Source organism: Scomber japonicus, chromosome 16, assembly GCF_027409825.1.
Source record: "Scomber japonicus isolate fScoJap1 chromosome 16, fScoJap1.pri, whole genome shotgun sequence".
NCBI classification, from domain to species: Eukaryota; Metazoa; Chordata; class Actinopteri; order Scombriformes; family Scombridae; genus Scomber; species Scomber japonicus.
The window spans coordinates 16,992,649-17,016,710 of NC_070593.1; the positions used below are offsets into that span (position 1 = coordinate 16,992,649).

The 24,062-nt window shown below is 42.0% G+C and overlaps 1 protein-coding gene across 2 annotated transcripts in view; it reads left to right on the top strand.

The window, feature by feature from the left end:
* Positions 1-718: 718 nt before the first annotated feature.
* Positions 719-24,062, top strand: part of LOC128375081 (protein unc-79 homolog) — a 31,777-nt gene continuing 8,433 nt past the window's right edge. Inside the window, exons 1-32 of one of the 2 annotated variants that reach the window (XM_053335336.1) lie at positions 719-808; positions 2,346-2,466; positions 5,803-6,116; positions 6,868-7,038; positions 7,298-7,393; positions 7,486-7,541; positions 7,805-7,934; positions 8,057-8,121; positions 8,989-9,077; positions 9,447-9,487; positions 9,826-9,854; positions 11,149-11,378; positions 11,636-11,807; positions 11,960-12,190; positions 12,556-12,746; positions 13,851-13,974; positions 14,666-14,806; positions 15,275-15,490; positions 15,824-16,051; positions 16,384-16,525; positions 17,189-17,268; positions 17,354-17,502; positions 17,615-17,772; positions 19,114-19,295; positions 19,798-19,999; positions 20,130-20,312; positions 20,901-20,959; positions 21,420-21,704; positions 21,815-21,997; positions 22,185-22,347; positions 22,742-22,888; positions 23,015-24,028. In XM_053335336.1, coding sequence (XP_053191311.1) covers positions 787-808; positions 2,346-2,466; positions 5,803-6,116; positions 6,868-7,038; positions 7,298-7,393; positions 7,486-7,541; positions 7,805-7,934; positions 8,057-8,121; positions 8,989-9,077; positions 9,447-9,487; positions 9,826-9,854; positions 11,149-11,378; positions 11,636-11,807; positions 11,960-12,190; positions 12,556-12,746; positions 13,851-13,974; positions 14,666-14,806; positions 15,275-15,490; positions 15,824-16,051; positions 16,384-16,525; positions 17,189-17,268; positions 17,354-17,502; positions 17,615-17,772; positions 19,114-19,295; positions 19,798-19,999; positions 20,130-20,312; positions 20,901-20,959; positions 21,420-21,704; positions 21,815-21,997; positions 22,185-22,347; positions 22,742-22,888; positions 23,015-24,028 — 5,614 coding nt within the window. In that variant the 5' untranslated portion in view covers positions 719-786. Of the gene's footprint in view, positions 809-2,345; positions 2,467-5,802; positions 6,117-6,867; positions 7,039-7,297; positions 7,394-7,485; positions 7,542-7,804; positions 7,935-8,056; positions 8,122-8,988; positions 9,078-9,446; positions 9,488-9,825; positions 9,855-11,148; positions 11,379-11,635; positions 11,808-11,959; positions 12,191-12,555; positions 12,747-13,850; positions 13,975-14,665; positions 14,807-15,274; positions 15,491-15,823; positions 16,052-16,383; positions 16,526-17,188; positions 17,269-17,353; positions 17,503-17,614; positions 17,773-19,113; positions 19,296-19,797; positions 20,000-20,129; positions 20,313-20,900; positions 20,960-21,414; positions 21,705-21,814; positions 21,998-22,184; positions 22,348-22,741; positions 22,889-23,014; positions 24,029-24,062 lie in introns of both variants that reach the window. The other variant, XM_053335337.1, reaches the window with a different exon arrangement.

Consider the following 24,062-nt stretch of genomic DNA (forward strand, 5'->3'; position numbering starts at 1 on the left):
ATATTTTCATTACTTTCTCTTTAATTAAATAACTAAATAATTTAAAGCCAAATTATAGAATAGTGTCCATGTCTTTTACCAAAATGAGGGAGTGAACTTGTATTTATAGAGCACAATTCACACAGTGGAAGTGATTTACATACAAAACATACAGATTAATTACTAATAAGAAATATTGCATATCACAAAGAAAGATAAATGATATGAGATGTTATGCTTATGTTTATGAGAATGTGACAACCATCTGTTGCGTGTTTAGCCTTTTAAATTGCACACACACACACACACACACACATAGACACTACACACACATACACACACACAACACCACCAAGGAATATTTAGGCAAATACACCCAGGTCTTTACAGTAGTTCCCTCCTATAATCAGCACAAACAGGACTGATAGGGTTGTGGGAATTCTTGAATGACAATTTGTCAAAGCCGGATCAGTCCATTTGGAAAGGTATGTTGTGGCAGATGCATATCAACATTCCCCATCCGCCGTGAAAGAATAAAAAATCTTCAAATGAAAAACAGACTCGCACAATGGGTCCCCGTTTTAATTCATCTAAAAGCTCAGGAAAAACCACCGCACCACCGCTAAAAAAAACAAAAACCCAGAGTGTACAAATCCATCTAGCAGAGTGGTACAATCAAGCTGAGCCTGGGCTGCAAGGGGGGTATATTCACTTTTTCACGACTGAGGGAAACACAACGCCGGGGAGGAACAAAACCACTAAAACAATTGACAGTCTGGGTTTTATGTTTCCCCAAGTGTCTGCGAAATGTCTACGAAGGCAGAGCAGTGTAAGTACGCCTGTGTATGTGTGTTTTTCTGTCTTGTCATGAGGGGTGGGTTGGTGTTTTGGGTTTTTTTTTTAATGGAAAACTGGAGACGTGATTTTTTCTTGTTTGAACCAAGAAACCGAATGAGGGGAGCTGTCCTTGGTGATGAAACCGCGGTTGCTCGGGCAGGTTGCAACACGTCCTCCCACTGCAGAGGATGGCTTGGGGGGGCTCAGGGAACCTCAGTATCTGCCCGCGTTTCCCATGTTACAGGAAAATCATTTCATGGCTGTACCTTATTATCAGCATACTATTATTATATGTTGATTGACTGACGTGGCTGGATAAGGTGCGTGCAGGCAGAAAAAAGCGAGGTGTAGCCTAGAGTATACTGCTGGTCTCAAGGTCGACCTGGCAGATTCTTTACTGAGCAATATGGTGGCATTAGATTGATCAATAATGTGCTTTGAGCATCATGTGCTCGAGATACTGAGGGCTATTGGTGATTTCCTCCTCATCTCCTCCGATTGCTTTTTGAACAGGTGGAAAACAACCTCCTCCATAGCACTGAATGACCCCTGCATACTTTTATCCACCCATTTGTAGCTTTAAATATATGCAAGACGTAAAAATGTGGATTCAAACTTGATGTATGGGGCTTCCATGTCAATATGTGGAAGATAAGATCGCACTAACATGCTCAGAAAAAAAAGATGAAGCCTGTTAATGTGATTACACCTCTACTGTTAGGCAACATACTGGCAGCTGTCATCTTTCTGTGTGTTCACATTAATTTGGGTGTTGGCAGATCAAAAGATGTGCAAATATAATAATTTGCCAATTAAGATGTTTATGTGCAAGAGACATGTGTGCTACAGTATGTATTACAGCACAGGCTATGAGCACAATAACATGCTCAGAGCCTGCAGTTGTTATTTTTATTTTGGGGGTTTGTCATTTACAGGTCAGGGAGGTAGCTAAACACTACTGCCCAAAGTCATAGAAAACAGGTCAGCAATGACACACTGCAACTTATTTTAACCCCCATTTAACCAGGCAAAAAATACTAATGATGCATTTGTGACCTGAGGCAGTAGTGTATCATTGCAGCCAGGGCTCACTCACTGCTCTTAAATTGCATGTGTTAAAGGAGGAGTAAGCCCTTCCCCCCTGACCAGATTTTCCCAGCTTCACTTGGGACTTGAACCGGCAACCTTATGTACACGAGCTTGTTTCTGTAAGCAATAGGTTACTGGCTCCTCCAGGGCTTCCTGTGACCTCACTGCTATACCAAAAAGGTCACCTGGTGAAGGCCAGAGAGCCATGGGAACACAGCCTCTTTGTTTAACTTGATAATTGGAGCATCCATGTTACATGCTGTCTAGTGTCTCACTTGGGACCAAAATACAACAGCGACATACTGTGTAGCTTCATGCATGTTCAACCATTTGCTTCATCTCTGTGCTTAGATTTACTTTTTTTTTTTTTTTTTATCCTTTATGGTAGTCATCGCTAGTTGTTGATCTGCTTTGTTTACTCTGCTCTTTATTTTGTCCAGTTGCCTCTAAGATACGATACTTGCAAGAGTATCACAACCGTGTGCAACACAATATTTACCCTGTGCCCTCCGGAACAGACATTGCAAACACACTGAAATACTTTTCTCAAACCCTGCTCAGGTAAGTACCCTGCTCAACAGCCAACAGGTGAAATAACAGACTGTAGAATGTTTGATATTTAGTTTTTCCTTCATGATCAGATGAGGGTTAGTTACAGCAGGTTGTTCTGACACACTTTCTGAAAGGGATGACAGTGACACCATTAAATTGTTAATATGAATTGAAGTGGAAGAATAATGTAGGGAAGTTAGTGAAGTAGCCAAATCCGTCTTCTGCTCTGAAAGCGCGATAGCTGTTTGAATGTGAATATTCAGCAGACAGAGACTGGTGCAGGTTTTCTATGGAGTTATGGTGTTTTATTAAAGCAGCAGCAGAGATAGATGGCTCAGTGTTGTTTATTGATTCAGTGGCCGGCTGCTAGATGACCACTTCCCTAGGGCAGCCTGTTGTGTCCTTCCCAGAGGGGCCGGCGGAGGGCAGCTCCTTAGTTGCAGGGTCAGCCTGCTCCCCTGGGTGCTGTGAAAGCCTGAGGAAAGAACAGCATGTTATTTCCTCCTCCAACACAGGTCAAGTAAGCAGCCATTTTGGACACATCTAATTTCACTATGTGTCATTTCTCCCCCCTCTTTTTTTGCAGCTGGAGCTTATTTCCATATCAAAACATATTGCAGTTTTAGGAAATTTCTATATGCGATTGGTTTAGTGTCACTGCCCGCTAGCTTCATAGAAAATAGTTTTGCTGCCCTGATTTATTAGCTAATTTGTGAAAATGGTGGGATTACTGGAAGCTGAATTTGTATGCTCCTCTTTTATCATTATTATCAGCTTAGGGTACAATCTATTTGAGACTGCCGCCGGCCTCAATTCTACAGTTTATGCCTCCGCCCCATAAGGATTATTCCCCTGCTGAGTGAGTGTTTTGTATACTTCATACTTTGCTGAGGGGCTGTCCAGCACCAGCAGCTACTGTGCTGTTTTAAACGTGGCCCTTCATATATCTATGGCACACATGGAGCATGACAGGGGCTGCAACTGTGAGAGTCAGTGTTAACTCAAGTGAGGATTTTGCCTCTGAGGGGCAGTGTCATCTGAGTGCGAAAGGACTCACTCTCGATGATGCCACAGCTAGCAGTCGCTTGATATTTTCCCCGAAGCACAGTCTCTTGCCCACAAATCCTACCTCTCCGCAATTAGAGGGGTCTGGTTTCCTCAGCAGGGGACTCCAGGATTATCCATGCACCTGTGCCCTTCGAAGCCTGGGGTGAAGAATGAGAGGAAATAGAAGATATAAAAGAGAAGAGAGTGTCAGAAAGTGGGAGCAGAGAGCCTTAAAAAGGAAAAGGGAAGTGAAGCAGGTGTGTTCCTGGAAAGAAGAACTGACATGGCTAGAGGAGCTGGTTGCTGATTCATATACCAATTTTAGGTTCAGCACATGTCAGGTGCAGAACAGAAAATAAAGAGGGGTTAAAATTTTCTATTCACTGATAATTTTATATGCCTCCGTAAAGATGAGGCATAGCTAAGTCATATTTCTCCAAGTCAAACTGAGCTCCCTGCATCAGTGAGCCACGCTGACTTCATGCCAAACTGTATCACTCATAAGAACGACTGCAGGCAGTAGAAATCATATCTAGGGCTGTGTAGCCATTTCATTTTAGAAGTAGCACAGTTTTAGTGATTAGCATACCTGAGAAAGTACTTGTGCTTTGAATTACTGCTATACACATATGATAATGTATTGACAGTGCAGGGTTTGACAGTCAATGTATGTAATGTGTCTGTACCAGTGCATTTCTACATGTGTTTTATGTGTCGTATATGTGTGTAACTTTTCGTGTTGTTTGTATGTATGTATGTGTGCACATAATATGTGTGTCTTTGTGTGTATATGTTTAATGTATGCGTGTGAGCGTGTCTGTTTGTGTCTATGTTCATTGTTCAAATCAATGATGTTTTCTATATGAGACATGGGCAGTGAAAAAGTCATACTCTGAGATACAGTCTGTTGTTGTGTGTCAAGTTTATACAGCTGCACTAACGCAGTTTGATGAATGAATCTTACACTGACTAAAATCTTGCAGAGTATAACTTTGAGGGGATACGTTAGGAAAATGTTACATTCTGCTGTTGACAGTAAACTTTTAAGCTATAGGCTCAACATTATGCATTTATTGTTATGTTAAAACTAATCTTATTGAAATCCCCTTTCTCACTTGCTGTGTAATTCCAAATGCTGTGACTCAACTTCTTGAGTGACCTTTGAAAAAGAAAAGAAAAAAAGACAATACATCAGCATTTATAATCTGGGTGCTCATGATAAATCCCAATCATTTGCTTGATAGAACAGCTTAGCTCTTCAATAATGTGCAGTAAAAGAGCAATGCTCTCTGCCCCCCCCCCTCCCCCCTCCACCCTAGATGCTCCACACTCAACCCAACTAGTTTTTTTTCCTTCCCCCCCCCCCCCCCCCTCTCTTTAAAATTGAATATGTCCACCTCCTTCCCCAGGGGACAACAAACACAATTGTCCATCCTGCATTAGTTCACAAACATAATGCTACCGGTCATCCCCCCAATACAACCTATTCCTTTGTCATTATAGTTTTTCTCCTCTACTGTAGCTTAGATGTTACATTTATTTTAGAAACCTGAATCCATATGCCTGTTGGATCTCATTATTTCTCCTGATGATACTGGTACAGTATCATAACGTATGCATACGGACATTATTTCTCTGGTGCAATAAACATGTGCTGTGACCTAGGAGCACTTGATCTAACCTCACACACATGTTTATTACTGGCTGAAGCATGTTTCAAAAGTGTCACCTCTGTATTTTCCCGAACCAATTTGGTGTCACTCCCATCCTTGACAGCCCCACTAAAGACAAGGAAATTTCTTATTTTCTTTTTAAAATTCCACGGCTCATTGGCCTTTTTTTTGCATGGTAGCCTCTGACCTTGCTGATTGGAAGACGGCAGCCATCGAGGGACAGTCATTTGCACTGTCCCTTTTTGGAGAAGTATGGGGTTGCCACTGAAAACATGCCATTTTTTATATTTTTGCTCCTTGTCACCAGATACGCATGAGATGCAGTGATCATTGCAGTTTGTGCTCATGTTTTTTTTGTTTTCCAAGTTACACAAATCAAGATGAATTGAATTAAAGTCACTCTGAACAGATAAAGCAGGGAAAAATTGCCCGTGCCTTCAGTGATATACAGTCAAATAGTGAGACACTGCATCCTATGTGGGGTTTATCTGGGTTTGTTTTTTTCTATTTACGCTGTCTCTGTAGTGCCATTTCAATGTAATGTGCTGTTTTTTTGTGTCTTTGTTGTCTCTTTTTTTCCCTTGTTCCCCTCCCCTACCCTCCCTCCCCTTCCGCCCCGGAGCAGCATTCTGTCCCGCACAGGCAGGAAGGAGAACCAGGAAGCTTCCAATTTGGCCGTGCCCATGACCATGTGTCTTTTTCCTGTGCCATTCCCACTCACCCCATCTCTAAGACCACAAGTCAGTTCCATCAACCCTACAGTTACTCGCTCCCTCCTTTACAGCGTTCTGCGCGAAGCCCCGTCAGACCGCGGGGGGCAGGGGCAGCAGAGTCGGGACGCTCAGCTCTCAGAGTACCCCTCTCTGGACTATCAGGGCCTCTATGTGACCCTCGTGACCCTGCTTGACCTGGTGCCCCTGCTGCAGCACGGTCAGCATGGTGAGTCAAGGCCCAGTGCACCACTGTTTGTCATCATCATCCCCGAGCCGTCTGGCCTGCATGAAGCTACTGCTGCTTTTTTGGCCTCTTTTGTAACGGGAGGAGAGAAGTCCTGCTGAGGATCTTGAGGGATGCATGGGGGTGATTGGGAGCACGCTGGATCCTGTCAACTTAATCGTTCATAAGCCATTGGATACACCAGCCATAGGCCTTCTCTTCTGTGCATCATACTTGATTGCATGTTTGTTAAGTGGGAAAAATGTTTTACTGATGCTGTCATGTGCAAATATATAAGCTAAATGGAAACCACATGTAGGAAAATGTAATGTTTTACTGTTTTAATGCATCTACAATATATCTATGACTGACTTATTTCTACACTGTTTTTCACGGGCCCAAGGCTGCATCACAGTCAGTGCTCTTATTTTTCATGAATATTTTACCACTGTTAAAAAAAAAAAGTTCAAAAGCATGAAAACCCATCTCCTTGACCAGAATGGTCTCATTTTCCTGAGGGCAAATTTCACTTCAGTGGCTTTTAAAGAAAGCTCACTGCCCTCAACAGAAGCTCATCTTCCAAATGTTCTCTTTTTTCACACTGTTTTACTGTTAAATTACTAAAATTTCACAGAGGTTTGACATTTGTGGCTGCATACAGTATGTGAATACTGTATGTGCAGTTCATTGAATGAGTGTCTGTGTATCTCTCTTTGTCTTTTTTTTTTTTTTTTCCTTTTCCCTTTCTCATCAGATTTGGGACAGTCCATATTTTACACAACAACTTGCCTCCTGCCCTTTCTCAGTGATGATATTCTCAGCACTTTGCCCTATACTATGATCTCCACTTTAGCTACATTTCCCCCTTTCCTCCACAAAGACATCATTGAGTACCTGAGCACCTCTTTCCTCCCCATGGCTATATGTAAGTATAACCTATCAATGTGAATTTAAGACAACATATTCTCTTCATGTAATAGTGAAACTCAACCTATGTGGTGGGATAATTAGTGATAACTTTAGAAAATTAGACAAAATGCCCTCAGATCGCAGCTTCTAGGCACTGAAGCTTTGAAAACCACCCCAACATACTCTGAATGACAGAAACAAATGCTACAAACTTTGCCAGCATGTGAAAGTGATCTTTCAAGTTGTTTCTCTTCCTCTTCCTTGCTCATTTGTAGTGGGATCCACTCGGAGGGAGGGGGGAGTCCCAGCCTATGTCAATCTGTCTGCCTCTTCTATGCTCATGATTGCAATGCAGTACACCTCAAATCCAGGTAAATCATCAATCATGGTGGCTGCTTTTGGAGCGTGCATGCAAATATGACAAATGGCACTCTGGCTGAAAAATATCTCTTCTTCTTTCCAGTATATCACTGTCAGTTGTTGGAATGTCTCATGAAGCACAAACAGGAAGTGTGGAAGGTATTATCCTTTAAAGTACATAATGCAGATATAAGAGTTTCATTCCAAATGTAAATGTTGTTAAAACTGTTCAGAACATTGTGTTACTTTCCTAAATCCTTTAAACTAACAGTTAGTCATTAGGAAATGCGCTTAATTGCTTTCTTGCTTTCTTGCTTAGAGTTTGATAATCAGAATGATACCTCTCTCTTATGTCTCTGTGTGCTAAATATGAAGCTATAGCAAGTAGACTGTTAGCTCAATGATGTTTATACTGTTTGCAGGACCTTCTTTATGTCATATCCTATGGACCATCCCAAGTAAAGCCACCAGCTGTGCAGATGTTGTTCCATTACTGGCCCAATCTGAAGCCACCAGGAGCCATCAGTGAATACAGAGGGCTGCAGTACACAGGTCAGATTCTCATGCCACAGCTGCTGCTTTTTCTGTCCTTGAACCGACTAAAGGTCTAACCTATTCCACATTTTTATTCTTTCTTTGTCCCTTACTGCCACTCCTCTGTCTCTCTCCTGCAGCCTGGAACCCAATCCACTGTCAACACATCGAGTGCCATAATGCCATCAATAAACCTGCTGTCAAGGTGACCTAAGCCATAGAAAATATGCCTTAAACATTAATTCTTATATTACTGGTATATCTTTTGGTTGTTGGATGCACAATAACAATCACTGAATGTCTGCAATGTGTTGTTACTGTAAGAGGCTAGATTAGCAGTGCACCCTGCGCCTCTTGAGAACTATATAGAGGATGCATGGGTTATATGCCAGATTGTTCAACCGTGCGTCGTGTTTGCTTTTGTGAGCCCCACGGTAAATAAATCAGCGTACTCTCGGCCAGCTGTGTGGGTAAGGTAATGATATCAGCTTCTTTACACCAGTCTCTGCTGCTCCTCTGCTTTATCTGCTATGCCTGCCTTTACTCAACTGTGCTCAAAACTGACAAATAGAGTACGAATAGGGGCACGGACAGGAGCCAGATTTCAATTAACAGGAGAACGGAGGAGGTATGTGGTGGAGGAGGCGGGGGCTTAATTGGAAGCGGTGACCCCACCTAGCCCTTGAGGACAGGGTGGCATCAAGTGAGCACAGTAAATTACAGTGCACCATCTGAACATTGAGGCCATAAGCACTGGGATTTAGCGCAGGGCCATGCACAGGTTGCAAGAGTGCAGAGTGTAGCATATGCAGGCAGCCATCCACACAGAGGCATGGAGAGCCAGGTATAGGTGTCACATGATTTCTTGGGCAAGGCCATGATAAACTACCACTATCTACCACCTACAGTGTGAGAGGGACAAATGAAAAATGCTAGCAGCAGTAACTCTAGTGTGTGGTAGTGCATTCAAAATGAGCAGAAAAATGCATGAAAATAAAACATCAAAGTATTAATATGTTCATCTTTGAAATACAACATCCATATTTTGACACTACCTGTTTTACTTTTGCAGATGTGTATAGATCCCACACTTTCTGTTGCCCTGGGAGACAAACCCCCGCCTCTTTATATATGCGAAGAGTGCAGCCAACGGATAGCAGGGTATGCCATCGGTTTAACCTCTTTTCTCCATCCCTCTATCCTCCCCCTACTTCAATAAGACGCCATTCCAAACATACATTACCTACTGCCTGCTTCATTATTCCTCTCTCTAACTCAGGGGAAATACATCGCCATGGTTACATAATTCCCTTGCGCCAATAATGAGATCATCATCGCAGCCACTTGTTTCTCTTTTCTCCAGCATGTACCATATTATAATTGCATGGCTCTGCAGTTTTATACTTTCTTCAATATTGAGGGAAGATATTTTGTGCTCCAGCTCTGTTAGGGAGTCTATACTGCTTGTGCTCAAGGGAGGGCGTTGCCTATAAATCAAGTATTATTTATACATTTCTTTAACCTTTTCAGAGATCATGCTGAATGGCTTGTTGATGTACTCCTGCCCCAAGGTGAGTGTTAATAAACAAAAAGGTGTTTGACTCATCCTCCTCACAGACTACACTACACGGTATAGCTTCAGATAAATGATTCCATACTATAGGTATATTCATAGCCATGGTAAGAGCGGGTGGATACTTAAACCTCAGTCATCTTAGGACATATTTTAAAGAACTATTTTCCCACAAGGGTACATAAAAGTTATCTTCTACTTTCCAAAATTGTTGGCGCTCTTAAATTAAGAAGTTAGGTTTTAGGTAGTGTGTTATATGCATATTGTTGTTTATCTGAGTTGTATTGTTCAATTTTTTTCTAGAAATTTAATAATTTTGTTCATTTGTCTTTGTAGCTGAAATATCTGCAATTTGTCAAAAGAAGGTAAGATAAGACTGTTACATGCACATTAATGTCGTTTTCTATGGTCTCATTTGTATATATTCATTGTGATATATCCCACTGCAACATTTGATCATATTGTACCTGGTCAAACATTTGTCCATATTTAGAATAATTCACCTTTGCAGACACTGTCAATACTAATTAACTTTGCTGATTTTCAGAATAATGAAATCCTGCCCGGGAACCAAATAAAAGTGCGCGTTTAAATAGTTTTATTACTGAACAAAAAATACATTCAGCTTGTTAACTTCATGGACAATAATTCATCCATAGCAAGGGCATCTGTTTATGGACCTGAAATGTTTTCTCCATTGAGGAGTCAATGCACACTATGCTCAGTAAAGGCCAAATCATTTCAAACGAAGCTGCTGCTTGTTCACCTTTGTTGAATGCACTGCTGAGGGCGCAAGTGCTCCCTGATGGTTTCCAGGGCGACACCGGAAAAAGGACTGTGAGATCATCTCAGGTATTCCCGTCAGGGTGAGCAACTGCCCCGCGTTGTCGGGGGAAACAGCTGGCCTCCATCCTTATTTGTCCGGCAGATATAATCCATAGCAGCCTTTCCTGAGCGAGCTTTGTCCCACTCATTGCAGAAAGCCCTTTAAACTCCCACCTGGATTTACACCAGTGTTTTCATTATTAACTAAGACATTACTCTTCATCTGTGGAGTCATTGTGTGCCTTTTAAAATTAATGAGTTACCATGACACTTCCTTATGAATACACCTCAATTCCCAATTGAGAACATATTGCAAACAATAACATCATCAGTAATATTAACATCAGAGTATTGACAGTGTTGAGAACAGGGTACGTAAATGAGAGAGCTGACTGTCAGAGGACAGATATGTTAATTTAATAGGGAGCACTGCATCCCTCTAATGGCACAAGATTAGTGGATGATCAGATTAGGATGGTTCTCTAGTGCCATCCTTTTTATTTTTAGAAACCTGAGACACTGTGGGGACACAGGGGACTATCCCTGCAGATGTGGAGTGATCATCATTTGAAACAAATGCTTATTTTAGAGGCAGATTTTAGTAGTTAGTAGTTATATGCTTTTTAGGCCTTGAAATATGTCTATTTTAAGAGGCTTGTCATAAGGCCCTATTGGCTGTGATTGTAGCATGTTTTCATTTTGTTGCCTACTTCCCAGAATAGAAATCAAATAATCTCTCCTCCTCCCCCTCCTCCCTCTCCTCCCCCTCCTCCTCCTCCTTCTCCTGCTCTTCCACCTCCTCCTCTTTCTTTCCCTTGTTCCTTGGCTGCGTAGAACTGTAGCTCTCACGTTAGGAGGGCTGTGGTCACCTGCTTCTCGGCTGGCTGCTGTGGGCGCCATGGCAACCGGCCTGTCCGCTACTGCAAGCGTTGCCATGTCAACCACCACAGCAGTGAGGTGGGGGCTGCGGCGGAGACCCATCTGTACCAGACCTCGCCCCCTCCCATCAACACCCGGGAGTGTGGAGCAGAGGAGCTAGTTTGCACTGTGGAAGCTGTCATAAGGTACATTCACAGTGTTTACATTGACTTATCACTGCCACTGTCACAGAGCATATGTGTGTAATGCACAATTTGATGTGAATATATAGGCAACAATATGGCATGAAATTTGATTAAAATGTATATGTGGTGTCAGGTTATATTCTGTTTTTATTTTTATTTCTCCCCTGCTCTTTTTCTGTCCATATGCTTCTCTTATGTTTTGTCTCTAACTCTGTGTATTTTCTCGTATCCCTCTTGTCCTCTCCATATCCATCCAGCCTTCTCAAGGAGGCAGAAATTCATGCAGAACAGCGTGAGTTTGAGCTGAACAGGCGTCGTCAGATGGGCCTGTCTGCCTCCCACCACTCTCTGGACAACATCGAATTTGACAACAAGGAGGATGACCAGCACGACCAGCGTCTTCTCAGTCAGTTTGGCATCTGGTTCCTGGTGTGTAACTACAGGCTGTTGCTGTGTCTGTCAATAACTGAGAGGCATGAGATAGGGATGTTTACATTACATGGCCTCTTATCACTACTGTGTTGAATTCACAATAACCTGACTGATTACTTTGATTCCCTAACCTTCGCTCACGTCTGCAGGTAAGCCTGTGTACCCCTAATGAGAACACGCCCACAGAGAGTCTGGCACGGCTGGTCAGCATGGTGTTCCAGTGGTTTCACTCCACCGCCTACATGATGGACGACGAGGTTGGAAGCTTGGTGGAGAAGCTGAAGCCTCAGTTTGTCACCAAATGGCTAAAAACAGTGTGTGACGTGCGCTTTGACGTCATGGTTATGTGTCTGCTGCCTAAACCTGTGGAATTTGCCAGGGTAAGGTTAAGACCCACGTCAAGTATTGTGCATAAAATCAACAGTGAAAAGTTCATGCTTGGGGAATTATAGGGGATGCACAGGGTGTTGATAGTAGATGTGGAGAGCATTAGCAAAAAAGTTATGAGACAGAAAAAGCAATGAACATGAACATTATTACTCCAATTATTCAGTCAACAACTATCCCAACTCTTGTTTATCTGAGTTATTCATATTAACTTATGAAGCTATGAAGAAATTGAACAACTATGAATGAAGAATGACATGAAACCACAATGTTCCTGAATACTGAGGTTTATTAAATTTATTCAGGGTAGGTCACCATCTGCACTAAGCTAAGCCATTTTGTGCACACTTTTCCCCAGGTGGGAGGTTACTGGGACAAATCATGCAGCACAGTGACCCAGCTGAAGGAGGGCTTGAACCGGATCCTGTGCCTGATACCTTACAACGTCATTAGTCAACCACTGTGGGAGTGCTTTATGCCTGAGTGGCTAGAAGCCATCCGCACCGAGGTGCCCGACCACCAGCTCAAAGAGTTCAGAGAAGTACTTAGGTACATTCAGTCCACCTCCTTAAAGTGTTGTTGTTATTCCTGTAATAAAGACAATTGCTACCACATGTACATGTGTACAAGTAATAAAATGTTCTTATACGTTACTTATATCTAAGCTTAATGTGATATAGGGTTACTATACAAAATTAATTAATTGTTCCATTCTTGTCCACCGCATTCATCAGTAAAAAGCTACACAGATTTTTACTATGGCCTCAAATAAATTATGTAACATTTTTAGAAACACATGAGGCGATTAGCATAGCTTAGCATAAAGACTGGAAGCAGGTGGAGACAACTAGCCTAGCTCTGGCCTAGCTATAGTTAAAAAAATTGTCTGACAGCACCTCTTAAGGTCACTAAATAACATGTTGTATCTTGTGTGTTTAATTTGTACACAAACACAAATGAGAAAATGACATATGGTCATTTTAATGACATGATAATGATAGCTGTTTTGAGGGAGTCTTCCTGGAGTCTTGTTGTACTATAGTAGCAGAAGTGGAGACTCCAGTAGGTTTAAGTCACTGCATCCAGCTGTTGTCAGCTAATAAATAGGTATGCATATAACTCCCTTAAAACCGCAACTTATCATGTTTACATTTGTGTGTGTGTGTGTGTGTGTGTGTGTGTGTGTGTGTGTGTGTGTGTGTGTGTGTGTGTGTGGATTAAACACACAAGCTACAAGGTTTGGTATCGATAGATGTGTTTGAGAAAGCCAGGCTAGCTGTTTCCAACTGCCTATGTGCTAAATTAAGCTAAGCTGATAGCCTCCTTGCTCCAGCTACCTGTTAACAGTGGTACTGATCTTCTCATCTAACTCTTGGTAAGAAAGTAAACAAGCATCTTTCCCTAAAAGGCAAACTATACCTTTAACCATACATGCAATGACAATAAAGGCATTCATTCATTCACCTAATCTTAATCAGCCAGTCACCGTCATGCTGTCATTGTCATGTTACTATTGTTATTGTGAGTGGTGTTCACCCATTCTGAAAAATGCATGCATAAGTGAAACCAAGAATTGAATCAATATCCAAAGTTGACTCTTGGCTGTCTGCATAAATACATTAAGGTACTATTTTCTCTGCTTTCTCCCTACAGCAAGATGTTTGATATTGAGCTGTGCCCCCTTCCCTTCTCTATGGAAGAAATGTTTGGCTTCATCAGCTGCAGATTCTCTGGCTACCCAGCGTCTGTGCAAGAGCAGGCTCTGTTGTGGTTGCATGTAAGCACAGACACACATGCACAGTCACATACACGTAGTCCTGTGTCCTGTTTCCACCTCCACATCCTGTGGTTCTGTCCACAGTGCGTGTGAATTGAACAGGTTGTCATGGAGTGTGACAGTCTGGGCATGGGCCCTGCTGAATATGGATCTGGGTCACAGAATGAGACTGAGAGAGATAGGAGGGATTTTTACTTTCATCCCATATGCACTCACAGCTTGCTGCCCTGTATACATGGATCAATTTCAAGTTTTCTGTCACAACTGTGATCAAAAGATTGCATTAATTTATTTGAGTAAATAGGTCACATTCAAATCAGACAGAGAAGTGGTGCCCAGTTTGACTCGGCACATCTTTGTCTGCATGGTGTACCTCAGTCATATCCTGGAGGTAATGAGTTTATATTAAAGTGTCAGGTCATCCAAATCACAAACAAAACACATTTCCCACTTTCCTCATACATGCAGTTTTCTTTGATTTGTCCAGGACACCCATAGCACTGCCAACCCAATGCAACAAATGTAAATAAAACTTAGTTTGTGGTGTTCAAAGCATAGAAAGATTACATGTTAAAAAATAAGTAAAGTAAGTTTTTTAATTCTTTAAGTTTTCTTCACCTTCATGGTAATTGAAGGTAAGTAGAAAAAGAGTTTTTGTGATTTTTGTGTTTGTATGTCTTGTTGATCCTAGGTGCTGTCAGAGCTGGACATTGTAGTGCCTCTTCAGCTGCTGATTGGGATGTTCTCAGATGGCGTGAACTCTCTGAAGGAGCTGGCCAATCAGAGGAAGGCACGTGTCTCTGATTTAACTGGCAACACCGCGGCTCGCAGGGTGAGGGAGACTGAATATGTAAAAATATTTGTATCTTCTTTATTTTCTCTTGTTGTCATTTCATGGCAAAAATAAATTGAAAAAACAACTTGTTACATTCATTATATAGCAATACCTGACTTTTGGGAGCTGGATATTTTTTACTTGCTGTTTGGCACCTTTATAAGGTGGAGGTACAATACATTTTTTTTCTCTGCTTAGGCGCTATATTCTTCCATTCATTGGGAAAATACTGTATGTTGCTATGGTAACTGCCAAAGTCTAAATATAGCTCCCTTATAGGGCTTAATTGAAATTGACTGTGATGTAGATTTATCACTGAAATTTATATCCAAGCAACTGTGCACTCATGTGTCATGATAACAGGGTATCAGGGGAACAGTGAAGATTAAAAGGCTGTCAAAGCATAAATGCTTTGAGCTTGAAGTAAGGCATATATATTTTCCTTAATGCGTTTTTTGCTTGTAGGTGAGTGTGGTGTCAGATCCAGGACGCCGCGGGCAGCACAACACCCTCAGTCCATTTCCCAGCCCCTTCAGGAGCCCTTTCCGCAGCCCTTTGCGCTGCAGTCCATTTAAAAACCTGGGTCACGCTGCCGGCCACTGCGCCCTGGACCTGGACTGTGATGACGATGACATGAACCTCGGCTGCTTTATCCTCATGTTTGACCTCATATTAAAGCAGGTGACCAAACCTTCCTGATGAAAATGTCTGGTGCTCTGTGGTGATCATATTTCTACAATATTCATTTAGGGACACTATTTGTATGAGAGTAACAAAATATATAACTGAACAAAATATATAAATGCAAACCCTGTCCCACTGCACCACCAAACATATGCCAAGGTGTACAGTGAAGTGTTACACTATATAATAGTTACAAGACAATTATTGTTGCTCATTTTTAGAGAGATGATACAATGACAACAATGCACACCAGTGGGACCTCGGGATTTGTGCATCGTGTTCCACTTTCTGTTCCCGTGTTTTTACGGTTGTCCTCACCCTCTGTCCCAGATGGAGCTCCAGGATGACGGTGTGATGCTGGGTCTAGACAGTAGCCTGGGGAAGGATATCGTGGGCATCATCAACAACGTCTTCCAGGCCCCATGGGGGGGCTCACACACCTGCCAGAAGGATGAGAAGGCCCTGGAGTGCAGCCTGTGCCAATCCAGCATCCTGTGCTACCAGCTGGGCTGTGAGCTCCTGGAGAGGCTGACCCCCCGGGAAGAGATACGCCTGGTGGTGAGACACACAGCGTGCATTATTACACTCTAAATATAAATGAACCCTATGCAGTAGGCAGTTAAGGCTTTGAAATTAATGTCAGGTAACCAAAAGTCCCCAAAAGGTCCAAAAAGTGCCAGAAACACTATTGCATGCTGGATTGAGCTAACTTTGTTGTGGAGGACATGAAGCTTAAAGCATGTTCATAAAAATTTCGATCTCTTTCTTTCTTTGTAAGTAATACTAAACTTACTTAGAAATATGCTTAAGTAATACCATACTCATCTTAATTATTGATGATGTGATACATACAAAGGGAAAGTTCTGACAATGATTGATTTTCTTTGCAGGAACCCACAGATAGTTTGGAGGAAACTTTACTCTTCCCACAGACAGATTTTTCCTTTGGGACAGAGAATGGAAGTGAGGAAGGAGACAACCCCAGTGGCATACACACTGACAACCCCAGCAACCACTCTCCTGATAATGCACGTAAGTATCAGTTCTACACACCATGTGGGCGAAATCAAATTTTTACATAGCAATGATTAAATGTGTCAGCCAAAGCTAACACAAAAAACTGAAAAAGTCTCTGAATATGTGACAGGTGCATCAAGGGAAAGCTCAACTTGAATAAAACTCCCTCACACGGTCTCGCTTAATGTATTAGTTTGTGACATTTTTATGTTTATTTATTTTTTATTTTTTATTCAAATTAGCTGCCAGAAGAATACCAATAACCTCTAAAGGAAAACATACTATTTGCTAAACTAACTGACTGCTGGTTCTAGCCTTATATTTAAAGGAATAGTTTGACATTTTGTGAATCATGCTTAATTGCACCCTTATGTTTGTATGTTATATATATACAGCTGGATATGACTCTATGTAGCCAGTAACTGGTTAGCTTAGATTGTCTTTGGACAGAGTCTGGTTAGCTGTTTCTCCCAGTTCCCAGTATTAATGCTGATATTCAACATATAAAAGAGTGGAATCAATTTCATTGCACCCTCAGCAAGTTATTGAAAATTATTACTATTATTATTACTTAAACACTCATGTTTGCATCAATATATTTCATACTAGTCATTAAACCGTGTCTGCTCTGCTGCAGTGCGTGTAACTTGAAAGTAAAACAGTTTTCCTTCATTCCAGCCATGAAGAATAACTCTGATAAGAAGTTCTCCTACCAGCAGCTCCCAGTGTCTTTGAAGCTTATATACACCATTCTGCAGGTACTTGTTCTAAATAAATGAATATTAAAACTGAAGTACAGATCAGCCTGATTTGCCATGAGTCACACATCTCCTCTTTATTCAGGAAATGTCCAAGTTTGAGGAGCCTGACATCTTGTTCAACATGCTCAACTGTCTGAAAATCCTGTGTCTCCATGGAGAGTGTTTATACCTTGCCCGTAAGGATCATCCCCAGTTTCTGGCCTACGTCCAAGAGAAGATGCTCATCCCGAGGTGTGTGCTGGTAGCCTCTCTTCTGAAAGACACATTAAAGGGTATCATTCTGACAGAAATATCAGTTTCCTTGACGGCCATTTGAGCATGTATCTAATTTGGTGTGTTTCAGTCTGTGGTCCATGTTGAAGTCAGAGTTTTGCCAGCTGGCCTCCCTGGCTGTGCCTCAGCTACTCCACGCCCTCTCTCTGTCCCATGGGGCGGACATCTTCTGGAACCTCATCAACACAAACTTCAACAGCAAGGACTGGAAAATACGATTCGAAGCAGGTGAGAGATCTGACATTATGTACTGTAAGCTATATTGCATGTCTCACATCTGCAACTGCCTCTCAAAGATGATTATATATTGTATAAAGCCTTACGTACAGGTATAAACGCAGTTTCAAGCTCATAATGATGTGAATGAACCATCCTCAATGATAGTTATTATTATTGGTTCTGATGTTGTGTTTTGTGAGCATTGTGGCTGCGGCTGTATGAATGAAATGTTACAGGAAGACCCCAGTCTGTTTAAATAATATGCTTCCTAAACCACTGCCTGCCCACATCTCCCCTTTGTGTTGTCATGGTAACCATGTGGCTCAAACTGGAGGCAAAGAGGAATTGTGGGATTAATAAGGGTTTTCTCGCCTTGTGATTGGCAGAGAGGAGCTGTATGACCTTGAGACAGAGGCAGAGGACATGTCCTCTGATTCAGTGCATGAATATAGAGAAACAGGAGAGCAATTCAGTTCACTGTAGCCCTAAACATATGTATTTCATAGAATGTGTGAACATTATTGTTGTGTATACACACTCCCTAGAAAATGGTCAAGTAAAATATTTGATCTTTCCACCTGGTTAAATAAACCTCATGGTGATGAAATGCTCATGGTTTGTATTATCACCATGCATACTTATACAATAATCATGTTAATGTAACCCCTTATTAGTAGTGAGGATACAGATAATTATATGGTTGAGGTTACAAAATGTACAGTTCGTAATTTTTAAACTTAAAATTTGACCAACAGGCAATCTACCTCATCGATTGCGGCACTGGCATGTCTTGTAACTCCCACACTGACACCTAGTGGTTGGTTATATTCACCAACCCAGAGAGGGTTAGATCTTATGGATTTCAGAAAAAAAGTGTTTCTTTCTAGATTTTTAGGTTGAGCCATGATAAATAAAAGTCAATAATTATGTGTTGATGTGTTGTTGTCATTGTGGCAACGGTAAAGACAATAATTTACAAGCCTTATGACAGAAACTTGTAAAACACCTGTAAAACAGGTGACTTATAAGACTTTTTATCTACCTTGCCTCCTAAATGTGCATAATAAATATACAGATAATATGAGTAGATTTTATATCAACCTGTATTTTTGTTATTTCTTTAACAAACTAAATTCATATTTATATACACATATGAAGACAAATATGGGGACATAGACATGAATGTATCTTCATTATCTTCATCAGTGACCTCATAGCTGGGTCTGTTTATGATATCTTGGTAATTAAGCCAAGACATCTGGCAGCTCGGTTGCCTCTTCTCATTGTGTAATCTGTCTGCGTTGCTGATGATTACCCCCTTTCACTCTGCATTCTCATGAAAACTCCCAGTGGAGAAAGTGGCGGTGTTGTGTCGGTTCCTGGACATCGGTGCGGTGACGAAGAACCACTTGCTAAAGTACTCCCTGGCTCACGCTTTCTGCTGCTTCCTGGCCTCCGTGGAGGACGTTAACCCAGCTGTCGCCACCCGCGCCAGACTCCTATTGGACACCATCAAGAGGCCGGCCCTGCAGGTGACCCACTCACACAGTCAATAGAACATCTAGGTGCAGAAAGACATAAACACGATAGGTGTGATTTAGTAAATACATTGTAGCACTTTGATTTGTGAATAGTGTCTGGAATATACAGTATACGGCTGTATAATTACAGGTGAGGCATTTCTTTATTCCTGGGGAGGTAATGTTTTGGGAGTGCAGAGTCTTTGGTCTATATGCATTTACATATACAATATGTTGGTATCAGTGAACCTTAATGAAAACTGTTTTGCAACTGTTTTAATGATCTAACTTATTTTTTATTGACACTAATTAAAAGTTAAGTATTCAAAATGTTGGCATACATACAGATAAATACTTTATGGTGTTGCTCTGTGAAAACATGGGTTGAATGAAATATTTTAGAAAAGAACATTCTTCTTAATAATTTATGACCATTCATGTTATACAGCATGGGTTTATGTACCTATATGTGTTCATGTCCTGCTGTGTATTCATGTGTGTTTGTACTCTCCAGGGCTTGTGTCTCTGCCTGGATTTCCAGTTCGACACTGTTGTGAGAGATAGGCCCATCATACTCAGCAAACTGTTGCTGCTGCACTTCCTGAAGAAAGATGTTCCTGCACTTAGCTGGGAGTTCTTTGTCAACCGCTTTGAAACATTATCTCTGGAGGCTCAGCTGCACCTGGACTGCAACAAGGAGTTCCCTTTCCCTACTAGTATGTAGCTGCTATGTCCCCATTCATATTTTTACACCTACTCCACTTACACTGCCTGCTCCAAAGGAGTTCCCCAACGTAATATAAACATCAGTGCTTTTATTTAAGTTTGTGATCTTTCTTTTGACAGCCATCACCGCTGTACGAACGAATGTAGCCAATCTCAGCGATGCAGCAATGTGGAAGATACGACGGGCCCGATTTGCCAGGAATCGACAGAAGAGTGTGCGTTCCCTCCGTGACAGTGTGAAAGGAGGCCCGACAGAGTCTAAACGGGCATTTTCACTCCCTGAGTCACTGAGCAACCGACTTCGTGAGTAGCTTAGATCAACCACTCTGTCCATCAGTTTGAATCTGATGTTGTGACACTTTCATTTAGTCCATGGTCAAACTGTATTTGCAAATAGCAATAGCATTAGTATCTTAAAGAGAATTATGTGATACTTTCAGGTTTGTCCTAATGCAATCACACAACCCATTTTCTATTCCTTGTGGGTAAAACAAAATGCTATTTTATTTGCAAATGCTATTTGGGCAAAATCTGTTCCCATTTTCCTAATGTTTCTCTCCTTGCTTGTTTGCATCTCTTGTTCTAAAATTTCATTTCACTTGAATGTCCAAATACCACATTATCAAAAAAAAAAAAAAAATTCACCTTTGGATCTGCATAGAAGACTGTCTGAGTTTCTGAATGAATTGTGTTCAAACATGATGTTGTTGTTGGATATTTGTGATTCATCCAAATGCTGTAATTCACTTGGATTTGGTACTGTTTTGAGGTCATGTGTTTTTGTGAATAATGTGTGTGTTTGTGTTGGATGATCATGAAGCTCAGACATGCGTCCTGTGCTACTTCACGTGTACATTCTCCTAAATTGTGTTCTTCATATGTGGTTTTTAGCTCTAAGGCTTACGAGGCAAGAGCACTCTGCCCCGACACTGGGAGATATGATAGAGAAAGTCCTGCCAGGTAAATAATTCAAATCCAAAACACGCAGTATTATACTTCATAATCACATCGTATTGGATGAAAAGCTCCGTTTGCATACCAATAAAGCCATTATGTGAAAATATTGAACACACTATGAAAAGGCAATGTTTGCTCTATGGTGACAGACATTGCTTTTTCATCCTGCCACAGACTTACACTAATTCTAATAGCAGAAAGAGTGAAAAGCAACACTAAAAGCTAGTTGGTCATTTTTTTGTGTTTACCCCATTTACATAATCCATGATGATGTATGTATACTGCATGATGATGTGTCCATCTCTCTTGACAGAAAAGTGGACAGTATGAGTTACCCTCTCTGTTGCTACCCCCTGCTCCTGCACCCCTCCCTCTGTCTCATCTTCTCCCCTGTCTGCAGCACGTTTCCTCCCGCACTTTAATCCTGATGCTTCAGCCCCTCTCGTAGGCCAGACCCCGTCTCCCGAGGATGACGCTGTCATCAGAGACCTGCTTCCCGAGGATGCTGGCATAGATCACCAGACTGTTCACCAGCTAATCATGGTGCTCATGAAATTCATGGCCAAAGACAAGAGCAGTGCTGAGACAGACATTGGCAGTGCTAAGGCTTTCAACACTGTGAAGCGTCACCTGTATGTACTGCTGGGCTACGACCAACAAGAGGGTTGCTTCATGATCGCACCTCAGAAGATGCGCACCTCTACCTGCTTCAATGCATTTATCGCCGGCATTTCACAAGTGACTGACATTTAACCTTTTTTGATATTGTGTGTTTATTTTACTGGAGGATATGATGGATATGGCAATAAAACATGCAGGCTAATGAATTAAAATGCTGTTTCTTTTAGGTGATGGACTACAATATTTGTTTGGGGAAGCAGCTACTCCCCCTGGTGGTCCAGGTGTTGAAATACTGCACATGTCCTCAGCTGAGACACTACTTCCAGCAGCCACCTCGATGCTCTCTCTGGGCCCTGAAGCCGCACATCAGACAGATGTGGCTCAAAGCCCTGCTAGTTATCCTCTATAAGGTACTATTTGTATTACTATTATATACTATGCTATTTGTATCAGTAGGGTTTCATTGCATGACTTAGTCTCTCTTAATTCAATCTCAGGACATGGTGTTTTTTGCATTGAACTGTATTTTGTTATTCTGGATTACTATGAGAATAACAGCTATAGAAAATTGTCTCATAATACTTGTCTGCTCTGTAGTACCCATATAGAGACATGGATGGCAGTAAAGTGGTCCTCCATCTGATCCACATTACCATCAACACCCTGAATGCCCAGTATCACAGCTGTCGTCCCCACGCCACAGCAGGTCCCCTCTATAGTGACAATTCCAACATGAGCCGCTACAGCGAGAAAGAAAAAGGTGAACAATTTTAACAGACTTCTGTAATGATCATTTACTGAATTGGTCACAAAAAGTAAGAATGCTTGCTTATGTATCAGACGATATAGTCAGAGGATGAAACCTGGCTGCTAGCAAGAAAATAAATATTTGGAAACTGAGATGAGAACTGTTTGCATGTTTCTGCTTTACTAATTGTGGTTTTTAGGTTGAATACTTTTTGAGGGATTACCATTTAAGGATACAGATTAAAATAACATTTTGTAGAAAAAATCTGTTCTATATTTTGTTGACTACATGTCAATGTCAAAATGGAATGAAAATGAGGGATTCCCAACCCTGAAAGGTTTTGATTATCTGTATGCTACTAAAATGCAGTGCTGATGTTTGTTTTCCATATTTTTCTCCATTTAAGAGGAAGACAGTGTATTTGATGAGTCAGACGTCCATGACACACCGACTGCTGCTAACAAAGAGTCACAGACCTTCTTTGCCCGTCTGAAGAGAATTGGTGGCAGCAAATCTGTCAAATACCAGCCAGTGGAGCTGAATGCCAAGAAAAGTAAGAGGCTCAAAGAGATAAGCATAGTATAAAAGCACATTGATCTAATCTTTTTCAGCAGAACATTTTTGTCATTGCAGGAGACTTGTTGCTTTCACTAGGATAAAGTGTAATTTTTCCTCTCAGGTGAAATTGAGCTGTCAGAGTACCGTGAAGCCAGCGCCCTTCAGGACAGCATTCTGCACTGTGTGAGAGAGGAGAGCACCAGGAAGAAGCGGCTCCAGGCAATGCACAAGCAGAAGTCTCTGGACATTTCCAACACGGACTCCATCCTCTTCAACCTGGATGAACATCGACGCAAGTCCTGCATCGACCGTTGTGACACGCAGGTGCCCCCTGTGGTCCTGCCCCCATCCTCCGCCACATCCCATGGCAGGCATCGCGGCAAAGGATCGTCTGATGGCTCTTCAGTTCGGGTTGAGGGTTGTGATCCTGTGGACCGGCGAGGGTCTCGAGGCGGCCAGTCTGACATCTCCAAGCCTGTCATCCCAGAGGTTCGCCTCAGCTGCATGGAGACCTTTGACGACAAGCTAGACCAGGACTCTCTAGGGGGATCAGTTCAGGGGAAGGAGGACCCAGACCTCATTGACCTGTCCTCTGACTGCACCTCCATTCCAGAGAAACACTCACTGCTCTCTATGTCTGACAGCGACTCCTTGGTGTTTGAACCGTTACCTCCTCTGAGGATTGTGGAGAGTGATGAGGAATTTGATCTGAACACCATCATAGGTTCCAAGTTCAATGGGAGTCCAAAGGTCTCAGCTTCCCCCGCAAGCAGTAACACTCTGCGACTGTCCCCTGTGGTCCAGGTAAGTGTGGAGGACTGTTCTAGTGACAAAAAGACTCCAGACTTCCCACAATCAGTTTTGGAAAAAAGGCAGAACCGTGTGACTCCTTGCACATCACTGGACCTCCCTGACCGATCGGAAAACATCTGTCATGAAAGCCCCATGACCCTGAAACAGAAGAGAGACCTGCTGAGGAAGACCCCACATGTCCCCGACACCTCACTAGACGACACATCTGTGACCTCTGAGGAGGTGAGGACCGGAATGGGAGTAGGGACAAGTCCCTCGAGCAGGACTATCTTTTTGGACATCCCAGAAGACAAAGCGGAGCCTCCGTCCTCACCGGAAAAAAGTAAAAGTAACAGCAACGATGAAGAGGAATATGG